Raw genomic sequence first — 14,791 nt, 5'->3', positions numbered from 1 at the left:
CCCATTGCATCTTGGCAATAGAGGTTGTAAACGGTGCAGGAGATGTTTGTGGTCATTTTGCACATTAAATGCACGTTCAGAGGTCCATTGCCTTTTACAAAAAAGGCACAGACCACCATTTCAACCACCAAATGTCTTCTGAAAAAGTTTCGGTGATTGGTTCAGCTCTTTTTTTTAAGGAGAGAAGAGAAATATTTAATAGGAACCTGAGTGGCAACTTTTTCACGCATGGGGTGGTGGGCATATGGAATGAGCCGTCGGAGGAAGTAGTTGAGGCAGGTACAGTAAGAGATTTAAAAGACATTTGGACAGGTACATGGATAGGGAAGGTTTAGAGAGATATGGGCCAAACACAGGAAGGTGGGACTAGCTTGGATGAGGGATCTTGGCTGAGTTGGGCCTGTTTCTGTGCAGTCTATGATTCTAATCCTCGCATAAAGGGTTAATGTTCAGACTAATGTTGGTGGTGACATGGCCCTATATCCATTCATTCATCATTGAGCAGCAATCCTGGTAGACTGTGAACAATACGATTCCAGGCTGGGATCTCTTTCCACAGCTGCGACTTACAAAATTCTTAAGGGGTTGGACAGGCTAGATGCAGGAAGATTGTTCCCGATGTTGGGGAAGTCCAGAACAAGGGGTCACAGTTTAAGGATAAGGGGGAAGTCTTTTAGGACCGAGATGAGAACGTTTTTTTTCACACAGAGAGTGGTGAATCTGTGGAATTCTCTGCCACAGAAGGTAGTTGAGGCCAGTTCATTGGCTATATTTAAGAGGGAGTTAGATGTGGCCCTTGTGGCTAAAGGGATCAGGGGGTATGGAGAGAAGGCAGGTACGGGATACTGAGTTGGATGATCAGCCATGATCATATTGAATGGCGGTGCAGGCTCGAAGGGCCGAATGGCCTACTCTTGCACCTATTTTCTATGTTTCTATGTAAACGCAGTCACATATCAGGGAGTCTGACCATTGAGCAGTCTTAAGGGGTAGTGGACGGAGAAATGATGATCACATTCAAGAAGTGTATGGAATTGCACCTCAAGATCCATTCCCTTCATGGCTGCAGCTCAATAATGTGTGAACTGGGAGAAAATGGGATTGATAATCATCCCATTTCATGGATACAGTGACTTCTTGTGCTGTAAACATCAATAATTCTGTGAACTCAAGCTCTGGCCAATGTGGTTGGCATGATCAAAGTGGGCCAAAGGGCCTGTTTCAGTGCTGCACAGCTTCACGACTCTATGGCCCCATTTTATAGACCCTTATCAAAGTCATCCTGGACAGACCCACCTGGAGGGTTGATGGAACATCAGGTTTTACATAGAACATGAAGTAAGGCACGGTAGCGCAGCGGTAGAGTTGCTGCTTTACAGCGAATGCAGCGCCGGAGACTCAGGTTCGATCCTGACTACGGGTGCTGCACTGTAAGGAGTTTGTACGTTCTCCCCGTGACCTGCGTGGGTTTTCTCCGAGATCTTCGGTTTCCTCCCACACTCCAAAGACGTACAGGTATGTAGGTTAATTGGCTGGGTAAATGTAAAAATTGTCCCTAGTGGGTGTAGGATAGTGTTAATGTACGGGGATCACTGGGCGGCACGGACTTGGAGGGCCGAAAAGGCCTGTTTCCGGCTGTATATATATGATATGATATGATAAAACAGGAAACCAAAAGTACAATGACCAAACTATCGATAAAAAGGGCAAGAAAACCCTTTGAGCAGTACAAAAACAAACAAGCTATACATGTTCCCATATAATATATATTAAATATACAGTGAATATATACAGCACTACTAACCAACAATAGCAGGAAAATATTCAGCAAAACTTCTGAAATTTCATAATTTAACATAATGTACACAGACATATACAGGTTCAATGTACAATATAAATATCTGTTGACTATTGCTACATTGTCTAACTCACACAAATACCAAATTGGCCAGGATTTCTAGCTACAGAGGCCAGAGGTGCAACAATTGCTGGGCTCGGCAACAGTCAGGCATCCGCACACAGGATTCTTCTCCAGAAAAGGACTCAAAGTCAGACAAAACTAACCCCTAACCCCTTGTTACTGGCAGTTGCAAAGGTTGATGTTTGATTTGTACTGACCTTCAGATGTGAGCTTACTGATTGTGATCCTGAGTGAGCCTGGGGCAGTAAGTTAATCGTGACAGCGCTAAATAGAGAAATATGTCTTAAAACAATTCACGAGTCGAGCTTTGTGCTTGTGTTCTATCATTTCTCCTATTTGACGTTTGTGGTGTGTGCTAAATGTGCTCTGTGCTAATACGTGAGGGTTAAACTCCATTCACATTACACTCAGTGTGAAACTGAGTCAGAGCAGAACACAAAGTGCTGGAAGACCTCAGCGGGTCAGGCAGCATCTGTGGAAGACCTCAGCGGGTCAGGCAGCATCTGTGGAAGACCTCAGCGGGTCAGGCAGCATCTGTGGTAGGAATGGACAGAAGTTTCGGGTCGAGACTTCTTCAGAATGACCCAGAACATTGCCTGTCCAATCTCTCCTCAAATGTTGCCTGACCTGCTGAGTTCCAGGACTTTGTGTTTTCCTCAAGATTCCAGCATCTGCAGTTCTTTGTGTCTCCATGAAACTGAATCAGTTTTATTGTGCCATACATTAGTGCATATTTCAGGAGGACCAATTTGGCGTCTAAAGTTCTATTTGATTTTAACTCTAGTCCGGCTTTCATCCACAAAATATTAAAACTCTTGCATCTGTTTACAATAAACGTTAGAACCTGACTACCAGGGAGAATACCCCGGCAGGCAGATGCCATGAATGCATTAAATCACACAGATATAGCCCATGCTCGATATTGAGGCAAGGAGGGAAAATGAAAATAAGAAGGCACTGGGCCACTCTGTGTGGGAGTTAAGTGGACAGATAGACCTTCATGACAGAGATCTTCATTCGTTTACATTGACCACCATCTATGCCCCAACACCATCCCTATGGCCACAGTTCAGAACCCCCTGAGATGCGACTCACACTGCAGACCTGGCAGAACCTACTGTCAGTAGAACAGGTAGCATCTCTGGATAGAAGGAATGGGTGACGTTTCGGGCCAAAACCCTTCTTCAGAATTTTGTGTATATATTTGGTGTAAACCAGCATCTGTAGTTCCTTCCTACACAGAACTTAATGCCACACTGTTGCAGTGTCATTGCCAGATCAGCCATTACAGAGGGATGTCAGTGGTGCGCAGTGACTACCCCTACAACCTCTGGTTATCAGGGCTATTGGTAAATGATTCCTGTGGTCAGTTCAATTCACCAGTCACTTTATTGGTGGCAAACATTAATAGTGAGTAACTAACTTACAAAGTGACACAACGTACACTTACCCTGAACATGTAGGTTGTGTCAGTGTTACGTACAGGTCACTCTGTGTGTTAGTTACCAGTTGCCATATTAACGTTAATGTAGTCACCTGGTCAGTGTAGATCACAGGTCATGTCATTTATCGCTAGTGAGTGGCCCCTGTCTGGAGCTGTGTACAACGACCAATGCCAGTGTGAGAAGCAGTGATATCCACTGTCATTCTGGGTTCACTGGGTGAGAACAGGAAAGTTAACAATGGTGGATATCCGCTCCCTACACCGGGACTTAAAGGGTAAATTAATTGTCTTTTCCAGATTAGTCTGTAACCAGTTGGTTAATCGTGGAGTTGTGAGCTCGGTGGTAATCTGTTCCACCAACTAGCAGGTTACTGCTCCTTGCAGGCAGTACCAGCGGACAACTGTAGATGTCACCTGCACCACATTGACTGTGTAGCGTTTATACACTGGTGCCACTTAGTGGTGGTAAGCTGAGGAAAAATAGTGCAGGACTGCCAATAATTGTCTGTGCAACAATTGCTTATTTTAATTGATGCTAAGGCGACATTTAAAGTGTAATGATGGCAGCCTGAAAGCACATTTACTTGTAGCTTTCAAAAACAAACCGATCGAAGAGTGGAAGGGATGGAATGTGTGTGGACAGAGAGGGGCAGGGGACTGAGTTAACAGCCAGCACGAGGGCCGTGAATGTGTCCTTTCACATTCCAATGAATTGCTGCACCTCTAGAGTGATAAAGTGCAATGGACGGTTATATCTGGTCCATCTGATTGTACTACTTGAAACAAAATCAACACTTGAAAGCTGACATACTGCACCTCTGAAACATGGAGATATCACAACATTATATCTAGAGAGATAGCAAAGTTATGTCCCACTCTGCTCGCCGTGGTGTGCTATATATTAACTGGTCTCCACAGAAAGTCTAGAATAATTCCCTTCCCAAATACATGAACTCACACAACTTTAGCTAAAGTACCAACAACACATACAGGACTGTTTACTACTGGTGTCTAATCCAGGTACATGTTAATCTCTGAACACTATACAGAGTGCAACGATTAATCTTCAGATACTTGCTGTTGATTTTGCAAGCTTTAATACTGCAATTTGCAAACCAACACTGTTTAGTCTGTGATATTGAGATAGATTTCCCTTCAACAACCAAGTCGGTTGCTACAAAGTACTGAGGGCTGATAAGCTGTGAAGAGAAGGGGTTCCTTGACTGTAACTATCAATGGCCATTGTGTGACCAAGCCTAGGAATTGGCCTCTCAGGGATCTGGTGTGGCTGCCTGGGTTCATGAGGAAGAGGTGAAGCTTAATTCGATGTTTTGCAATAAAATTCGAATAATCCGATTGTTTAAAAATTGTGATCTGTCTCCATCTGTCTCAGTCATGCACGCACTAAGTCCTTGTGATCTACAGACCTGCTGGTGGCAGATCGGAGTACCCGCTCCACCATTCTATGGGCAAGGAGCGTGGGCAGAGCGGGTTACAAGGTGGCATTTACAAGCTGAAGCTCTCTCCAGTCCTGTATGACTAACTTAGTTCAGACACGGCTGAGAGCAGTAAACTGCCCAAATGAAAATCGCAAATCTGATGGGGATTTTGTGGCAACCCAACAGTTTCACGATCACTTTTCCCGATTCAAGCTTTTCACCTCCTGAATTTATTTTATGGAACAGAACTTAATTCTAGGACAGCGATTCATGAGATCTGAAACTGAACCTCTCAACCATCCAGTGGAACAAAGGGGTTGCTACACAGCCAGACTGCTTCCACCTTCATTACCAAGAGCTGCCCTCTTGTTTCAATGTGTCTCTGTGAAACACCATCTTGAATTATTCAAAGAGGTTGGTGACTGAGGTTTGAGGAGGTTCATGATCTTGATGGTAAGGGCCAATGATTAGGTCTCAGTAACGAGGAACACGAGAGTAAAACGTCATAGTCAGAATACTGCGATGTTTATGAAAATGTTAGGTGGATTCAGTGTGGAATATCTGCTTTCAGAGACCTGCTCTTTCCACAGTTGGAGATTCAATGTACCAATGTGCTCTTATCATTTGTGCTTGGTCCAGAATCTGTTTGCAGATTTATGGTCAATTTTATGAGACCTGATCTGTGGAAGTTAAACCATCTGATGGGGGAATCTTTCCCTTAAATGCTACATCACATGTGCATGGATCTATCAGTCTTTACAATGTGTTAGCCCTGGGTTAGTACAAACCTGGATCTGGATAGTCAGTGACTCCATTGATATGGTACAAGTCCTTGGAGCAAATATAAACTCAAACTATATTCAATGTCTCTGCGCAGTCAGTACATGTGGCATCTGTGCCACCAGCTGGCAGTGCCTACAACACCCATGTGGCCAGTACATATCACATCTGCACTAAGCACTGATGCGACAGTGCATATAACATCTGTAATGACAAGTGACAAGTATGTGCCACATGTGTATTAACAGCACAGCTGGTTCTTGGAACATCACTGCTGAAGCTAGTACATGCATTATGTTATTGATACCTAGCTGGCACTTTCACATCTATACTCACATGTCAAATGCATGCAATGGCTGTAAAGATGCAGCAGCCATTTTTGCAACATCTCTTCTGACACATGGCAAATGCATGCAACATCTGCATTGATATACGGCCAGTGCATGCAACATCTGTACAGACTTTGCAGGTGGCACATACAACATCTGCAGTGACACACGGCTCATGCAACATCTGTACTGTTGCAAGGCTGGTAAACAACTTCCATGCAGAGTGGGCAGCTGCATGCAACCTCAGTACACAGACAGAGACAGCCAATGCAACATCTGCATTCAATATGTGTAACAAAGCAAATACATGCAACAACAATAGTAACATGGTTTGCACATGCAACATCTATACAGGAACACGGGGACTAATCCATGCATCTGACACTTGCAACCTTTGCATTGACAGATAACGTGCATATATTACTGGTGCTGCACATAGTATATGCAGCAACAACTATATACAGACATGGCTAGTTCATGCAACACCTACATTTCATGGACAGTGCATGCAACATTTATTCCGATACATGACGAGATCATGCATCATGTGTACTGACACAGACAGCAAGTAAGTACAACATCTGTACAGGTTTAAACATGGATTAAATACTTGGCTAGTAACTGGCAATATCCAATATGATACCTGGCTTTTACATGCAATATCCATATTGACACAAGTATGGTTTGTGCAGCACCTCCACTGATATGTGTTTACAATATCCAACATCTGTGCTGGCACAGTATGTATTGGGGCATATCTGTACTGACGTTGATATTACATGAGACATCTGCATTGACCATCAACTTGTACAGGCATCTGTACTGACATGCAAGATATGTATGCAAGTGCGAGTTTCGCTGCATCTATATTCAGATCTAGGTCGAATATATGAAAGTATTTGTGCTAAATCAGGGCTGAGAGACAAAGTGCTTGTGCTCAAATCTATTTGATTTTTGTGCTGATTAAGCTGCAGAGAATGTATATTTGTATCACCAGCAATAATCACAAAGTATATTTAATCTGCAGATGGAGAATAGACATAGGATTCTGCTCTTATCAGCTTATATCATGTTGGTACAGGTTCAGGATATGGATAAGTGCTTAATATGTGTATATTTGTGCTTATATAGGCATAGTGTATGTGCTATTTAGACTGATGGAGAAAATATATATGGATTAATATGTCAGTGTTCTATCTGTGCTGACTTGGGAGGTGCATGTGTTGCCTGTGCTGTTATAGAGCCAGGTTGATTAAAAGCAATTGCCAATGTTGCATACAGTGCCCGCACTGACACAGCTTCAGCATCAGATCCATTGCTGAAGGTCCAGGACTGGAGACCCTGCCACCAACCACTCTGTTGGATTGGATATTTACCTGTGAAGATCACTGTCACACTGATCTGCTGGCCGTGGGTTGTTTGCCCCAGTAACCACTGATGATTAGTCGTTGCACCACTTACGGTTTCACCCTATGTTACAAATGCATTCCGAGCCGAGTCCCCCTCCCGGTCCTTCTTAGAGTTCAGACTCAGGAGTGCCCGCTGACAGATAGCCAACCCCATATCGTCCATTGGCTGCAGTCATTTCCATTGGTGAGATGCTGTCGGGTCCATTGTAGGAGCGGTGTGTGGGCATGGGGGAAGGCGCCTCGCTGGGGACCTTGCTCAGGATGAACCTGGTCTCGTCGTGGTCATCCAAGTTGGAGATGTCTTTCATCATCCGGCCTCTCTTGTACGAGACGGACAGGGTGTTCGAGCCGTCGGATACTAGGTGGAAGTGGCGGACGATGAAGACGATGGGAATGGGAAGGATTCCCACCACAATCAGGGCGATGGTCATGCCCATGGCCCAGTCTGGGAAGATCAGGAACTGCTCTGAAGCCTGAACACAGGAAGATAACGGCACATTACACTGGCCCTTGCATTCAGCAAATAGACAAAGGCGTTAAGAGTCATAGAGTCTTACAGCACGGAAACTGGTCCTTCAGCCCAACTCGCCCAAGATGGCCCATCTGCACCAGTCCCATTGCCCACATTTGGCCCATATAGAGTCATAGAGTGATACAGCATGGAAACAGGCCCTTCGGCCAAACCTGCCCACACCGGCCAACATATCCCAGCTACACTAGTCCCACCTGCCCACGTTTGGCCCACATCCCTCCAAACCTGTCCTATCTATGTACCTGTCTAAATGTTTCTTAAAATGTTGGAATAGTCCCAGCCTCAACTACCTCGTCTAGCAACTTGTTCCATACACCCACCACCCTTTGTGTGAAAAAGTTGTCCCTCAGATTCCTATTAAATCTTTTCCCCTTCACCTTAAACTTATGTCCACTGGTCCACGATTCACCTACTCTGGGCAAGAGTCTGAAGAAGGGTCTCAACCCGAAACGTCACCCATTCCTTCTCTCCTGAGATGCTGCCTGACCCGCTGAGTTTCTCCAGCTTTTTGTGATACCTGGGCAAGAGACTCTGTGCATCTACCTAATCTATTCATAATTTTATACACCTCTATAAGATCACCCCTCATCCTTCTGCACCTAGAGTAGAATGCATTGAGTCCCTAAATATCAGGATGGAGAGGAATATCTCTCTAAACCTTTCCTATTTCAATAACCTGGCTTGTTGCTGAACCCTGACACCTTGTGACCCATTAACACAATGTTGCCTAAGTGTCACTACTTGCACTGACAAATAGAATTCTTCCTCTAAATTAGATGGCTATTCCCTCACCTGCCAACCCCCTGGATTCATGGACACCCCCTATAACTGTGGTATCTACACACTCACCAGCACCACGCAAAGCCCCATTACACTCACTGATATCCCCACTCAGAATCCTGCTACACTAATCCCCACTCACAGACCCTTTACCAATGGACTTACTATACACAATGGCGCAGCTGGTAGCACTGCCTCACAGCACCAAAGACCCTGGTTCGATACTGACCTTGGGTGCTATCTGTGTGGTGTTTGCATGTTCCTATGAACATCGGAGTTTCCTCCGGGTGCTCCGGTTTCCTCCTACATCTCAAAGACATGCATCTTTGTAGGTTAATTGGCCTCTGTAAATTTCCCCTAATGTGTAGGGAGTGGATGAGAAAGTGGGATAAGTTGGAACGAGTGTGGACAGCTGATTAATGGTCGGCGTGAACCCGGAGGACTGAAGGGCCTGTTTCCATGCTGTATCTTTTAATTAATTAATCAATAATCCTTGCAATAGCTCACCATCATCACTCTTTGACGCCTGATAGTCCTGACCCACACACTCACAGACCTCCTTTCCAGACCTCCAACCCAACATACTCACCATCCCCACTTTGACCCTCACCCTCACTCTGCACTCACTGATGGCCGAGACTCATTGACTTCATCACCAACAGCCCCCCACAGTCGGAGTGCCTCACCCTCACTAATACTGACAGATCCTCTACATATTGATGTATGTCCCTCTCTGCTCACCCACACTTACAGAGCCTGTCATTTACCCTCCTAAACACAATCCCTCCCACACTCACACCAACTACTCACTGGCTCCCTAGAAATCAACGGCAAAGTCACAGAGCACGGAAACAGGCCCTTCAGCCCAACACATCCATACCAACCAAGATGCCCCATCTAAACCAGTCCCATTTGCTTAGATTTGGTCCATATCTCTCTAAACCTTTCCTATCCATGTACCTGCCCAAATGTTTTTTAATGTCATCATCCTTACCCCTTCCTTTCCTTTCATTCTGGCAGAAATACCAAGCTGCATCAAAGTGACCATCATCTCCCAACCCTTGGTAAATGATCTCGATGTAGAAACATTCTTTTACCTTCGAGTCATTGAACCATAGAATCATACAGCACGGAAATTGGCCCTCTGGCCTAACTTGCCCGTGCCATTCAATATGTCCCATCTATGCCAGTCACACCTGCCCATTTTTGGCGCATATCCCTCTAACATTTCCCATGCTTGTGCCCGTTCAAATGTCTTTGAAGTGTAGTTCTGGTACCGTGTCCATTATCCAGGCGTTGTATCCCGGTGGAGTGATGCCCATCTGAACGATGCTGGTCACCATGAGAATGGCCATGGCCAGAGGAGAGATGTACTTCCAGGTGTAGTAGTAGTAGCTGTAAGGGGTGAAGCCCAGCATCTCTGTCAGCTCCTGCATGAACCTGGAAAGGAGCACCCATCGATGGTCACGTCGGCAATGTCCCCACTCCCCCAACCCTTCCCTGCGTAACACATCACTGACAATAGCAGAGGTTAACAATATCCTGCAGCCCTCCAAAGTCCCATACATGTGGGCACTAACCTACTGCCGAGAAAACAAATAAAACTGGCTCACAAAAGAAGACAGTAAGTGCTGGAGTAACTCAGCGGGTCAGGCAGCTTCTCTGGAGAACATGGATAGGTGGGACCCATCTTCAGACTGATGACAGGTCCCGGCCTGAAATGTCACTGGAAGCATTACTGTGGGAGGGGCAGCGATGTGGGAAAGGCCGCACTGAGGGAGGGGCAGCATGAGGGAGGGACGGCACTGTGGGAGGGGCGGCATTGACGGAGGGGCAGCACTGAGGGAGGGGTGGCACTGTGGAGGGGCAGCGATGTGGAAAGGACCGCACTGAGGGAGGGGTGGCACTGTGGGAGGGGTGGCACTTAGGGGAGCACTTTGAGCGGGCGGCACTGAGGGAGGGGCGGCACTGTGGGAGGGGTGGCACTGAGGGGGGCGATGTTGAGGGAGGGGCGGCACTGAGGGAGAGGCCACACTGAGGGAGGGGCAGCATTGACGGAGGGGTGGTACTGTGGGAGGGGGGCACTGAGGGAGGGGGGTACTATGGGAGGGGGGCACTGAGGGAGGGGGTACTGTGGGAGGGGGGCACTGAGGGAGGGGGGTACTGAGGGAGGGGGGGTACTGTGGGAGGGGGGCACTGAGGGAGGGGGGTACTGTGGGAGGGGGCACTGAGGGGGGGGTACTGTGGGAGGGGGCACTGTGGGAGGGAGGCACTGAGGGAGGGGGGTACTGTGGGAGGGGAGCACTGAGGGGGGGTACTGTGGGAGGGGGGCACTGTGGGAGGGGGGTACTGTGGGAGGGGGGTACTGTGGGAGGGGGGCACTGTGGGAGGGGGGTTCTGTGGGAGGGGGGTACTGTGGGAGGAGGGGTACTGTGGGAGGGGGGGCACTGTGGGAGGAGGGGTACTGTGGGAGGGGGCACTGAGGGAGGGGGGTACTGTGGGAGGGGGGTACTGTGGTAGGGGGGGCACTGTGGGAGGGGGGGTACTGAGGGAGGGGGTACTGTGGGAGGGGGGCATTGAGGGAGGGGGGTACTGTGGGAGGGGGGGCACTGAGAGAGGGGGGTACTGTGGGAGGGGGGTACTGTGGGAGGGGGGGCACTGAGGGAGGGGGGCACTGAGGGAGGGGGGTACTGTGGGAGGGGGGCACTGAGGGAGGGGGGGGTACTGTGGGAGGGGGGCACTGAGGGAGGGGGGGTACTGTGGGAGGGGGGTACTGTGGGGCGATTATTCTATCAGACAGGCAGTTTTGAGGGAGTGGTACATAACTGAAGGGGCATTTTCAGGGGGCAGTGGCACTGTTTGGGGGAATAACAAGCAATAACTGCACTGTCAAAGTGTGGTACTGAGGAGGCAGGGAAGGTGCCAATGTTCTTCACTGATGCTGCCTGACCCGTTGAGTTAAACCAGCATCTGCAGTTTGGTGTTTCTCCCCATCAGGACACCACTTGTGTTGGAGTTATCCCTGCAACCAATAGACCACACACTTCCTCTGAGGGCCGTGACTGCGGAGGCTGTGGCAACGCAGCATTCTCACATTCAGGGTCCAACTGAGGGAGATGGGCTTCACTGTGTTCACTGTCACAGCGACAGGCAGTGCTGTACCTTCAGTGAGGGGGTGCAACACTCTCAGAGTAGGATGGGAGGGGCAGCACTGGTGGTGGAACAGGACTGAGGGAGGGGTCACACTGTGGGAAGGGCGGCACTGAGGGAGGGGCCACACTGAGGGAGGGGCGGCACTGTGGGAGGGGCGGCACTGTGGGAGGGGCGGCACTGTGGGAGGGGCGGCACTGTGGGAGGGGCGGCACTTTCGGAGGGGCGGCACTTTCGGGAGGGGCGGCACTGTGGGAGGGGCGGCACTGTGGGAGGGGCGGCACTGTGGGAGGGGCGGCACTGAGGGAGGGGCGGCACTGTGGGAGGGGCGGCACTGAGGGAGGGGCGGCACTTAGGGGAGCACTTTGAGCGGGCGGCGGCACTGAGGGAGGGGCGGCACTGTGGGAGGGACTGCACTGTGGGAGGGGTGATACTGAGGGAGGGGTGATACTGAGGAAGGGGTGATACTGAGGGAGGGGTGATACTGAGGGGTGATACTGAGGGAGGGGCCACACTGAGGGAGGGGCCACACTGAGGGAGGGGTGATACAGAGGGAGGGGTGATACAGAGGGAGAGGTGATACTGAGGGAGGGGTGATACTGAGGGGTGATACTGAGGGAGGGGTGATACTGAGGGAGGGGTGATATTGAGGGAGGGGTGATACTGAGGGAGGGGTGATACTGAGGGAGGGGTGATACTGAGGGAGGGGTGGCACTGTGGGAGGGGCGGCACTGAGGGAAAGGCCACACTGAGGGAGGGGCAGCATTGACGGAGGGGTGGTACTGTGGGAGGAGGGGCACTGAGGGAGGGGGGTACTGTGGGAGGGGGGCACTGAGGGAGGGGCCACACTGAGGGAGGGGTGATACAGAGGGAGGGGTGATACTGAGGGAGGGGTGATTCTGAGGGGTGATACTGAGGGAGGGGCCACACTGAGGGAGGGGCCACACTGAGGGAGGGGTGATACTGAGGGAGGGGTGATACTGAGGGAGGGGTGATACTGAGGGAGGGGTGATACTGAGGGAGGGGTGATACTGAGGGAGGGGGTGGCACTGAGGGAGGGGGTGATACTGAGGGAGGGGTGATACTGAGGGAGGGGCCACATTGAGGGAGGGGTGATACTGAGGGAGGGGCCACACTGAGGGAGGGGTGATACTGAGGGAGGGGCCACACTGAGGGAGAGGCTGCACTGAGGGAGGGGTGAAACAGAGGGAGGGGTGATACTGAGGGAGGGGTGGCACTGAGGGAGGGGTGATACTGAGGGAGGGGTGATACTGAGGGAGGAGATACACTGAGGGAGGGGTGATACTGAGGGAGGGGCGGCACTGAGGGAGGGGTGGCACTGTGAGACGGACCGCACTGTGGGAGGGGTGATACTGAGGGAGGGGCGATATTGAGGGAGGGGCAGCACTGAGGGAGGGGTGGCACTGAGGGAGGGGCGGTATTGAGGGAGGGGCGGCACTGAGGGAGGGGTGGCACTGTGTGAGGGACCGCATGGTGGGAGGGAGGGTTGATACTGATGGGATGGGCTGCATTGAAGGAGGGGTGGTTATGTGGGACGATTATTCTATCAGATAGGCAGTTCTCAGGGAGTAATTCACAAATGAAGGGGCAGCTCCAGGGGGCAGTGGTGATATTGGGGGGGAATAACAAGCAACAACCGCACTGTTAAAGCGTGGTACTGAGGGGGCAGGGAGGTAACCAAGACCTGGTCGGCCTTCTCCATTGGATGTTCAAGAATCCGTTATACATCCCCAGATACCGAGGGCCCAGATTACCCTTTAATGAAGTCATTCATAGAGTCAGAATGTAGAAAAAAGAACTGCAGATGCTGGTTTATGCTAAAGATAGACACAAAGTGTTGGAATAGTGCGGGTCAGGCAGCATCTCCAGAGAAAAAGGATAGGCGATGTTTCGAGTTGGGACCCTTCTTTCAGTCTAAAATATCGCCCGTCCTTTTTCTCCGGTGATGCTGCCCAACCCGCTGAGTTACTCCAACACTGTGTCTATCATTCATACGGTTATTGAGCTGGAAACAGGCCATTCAGCCCACCTTGCCATGCTGATTAGCTTGTCATACCGGGCTTGTTCCATTTGCCTTCATTTGCCCCATATCCCTCTAAACCCTTCCTATCCAAATATTTGTCCAAATGTCTTTTCAAAGTCTCAATTGTATTCATTTCTATAGCTTCCTCTGGCAGCTCATTCTAGATCCAGACCATACTCTGAGTGAGAAAGTGTTGGGGCGAATTTTGTCCTCTTTTGCGCTACACCCATACCCGGTATCTGGTTTTAGTCACGAGTACAAAACAGCATAGAATTCCCTCCTACAGAAAGTTTCCCCTGAGATCCCTCTTACATCTCTCCCCTCTCACTTTAAGCCTCTAAATCCATCTCAAAACTGCTTATGGCATCTTGCTGTTTAGATATTTGGTGTCCCTGTGATCTCTGAGCCCACAGAATATGGCCTTCAGATGTAAGTCAGTGGCTGTGAAATGGTCCAACACAACCTGAGCTCATGAAAATCTCTTTGTACATGTGAACCGTTTCACAGCGGAAAGACCCAAGCTCAGTAGATGTGGAGACCAAGGATTGGAAGGCACTCACTTTTTGGTCCCATAAACCCAAGACACAGAGATATTTTCCAAAATCACCACAATTGTGAGAGGCAACGTGGCGGAATAATCATCAAACATGGTGACATAGTAGTTTCCGGAGCGCTGGACGAAGATGAGTCCAATGGAGAAAGCAATCAACGTGCAGCCAACTGTGGGGAGAGCACACGTTAGTTAACCCAGGGCACCGAGCTTCGCCAGTAACATAGCTGACATTCATCCTCAAACAAAGAGCAGAAATGTTCAGAATGGGCAAAAGCTCAAACATGCTACCCACCTTTTAGGTAAATTACCCCTCCTGTGAACTGGTTTCCTGCACATCTTCTCTCAAGAAATAGACCAATTTCACAGGGGGCAGCTCAATGAACAGCTTCATCCGGCAGCTCAATCTAGAT

At 49.2% G+C, this 14,791-nt stretch overlaps 1 protein-coding gene across 3 annotated transcripts in view; it reads right to left on the bottom strand.

Annotated features, from left to right (window-relative positions):
• Window positions 1–1,756: 1,756 nt before the first annotated feature.
• slc6a17 (solute carrier family 6 member 17) overlaps window positions 1,757–14,791 on the bottom strand; it is a 49,349-nt gene continuing 36,314 nt past the window's right edge. For all 3 annotated transcript variants that reach the window (XM_078420519.1, XM_078420518.1, XM_078420520.1), the window contains 3 exons: window positions 14,389–14,548; window positions 9,912–10,074; window positions 1,757–7,795 (listed from right to left, as the gene is read on the bottom strand). In XM_078420519.1, the coding sequence (XP_078276645.1) occupies window positions 7,430–7,795; window positions 9,912–10,074; window positions 14,389–14,548 (689 nt within the window). In that variant the 3' untranslated portion in view covers window positions 1,757–7,429. The remainder of the gene's footprint in view (window positions 7,796–9,911; window positions 10,075–14,388; window positions 14,549–14,791) is intronic.

The sequence above is a fragment of the Rhinoraja longicauda genome, chromosome 24 (assembly GCF_053455715.1).
Source record: "Rhinoraja longicauda isolate Sanriku21f chromosome 24, sRhiLon1.1, whole genome shotgun sequence".
Taxonomy (NCBI): domain Eukaryota; kingdom Metazoa; phylum Chordata; class Chondrichthyes; order Rajiformes; family Arhynchobatidae; genus Rhinoraja; species Rhinoraja longicauda.
Note: the sequence above shows the minus strand (reverse complement) of the source record. Positions and strands in the feature narration are given on the sequence as shown.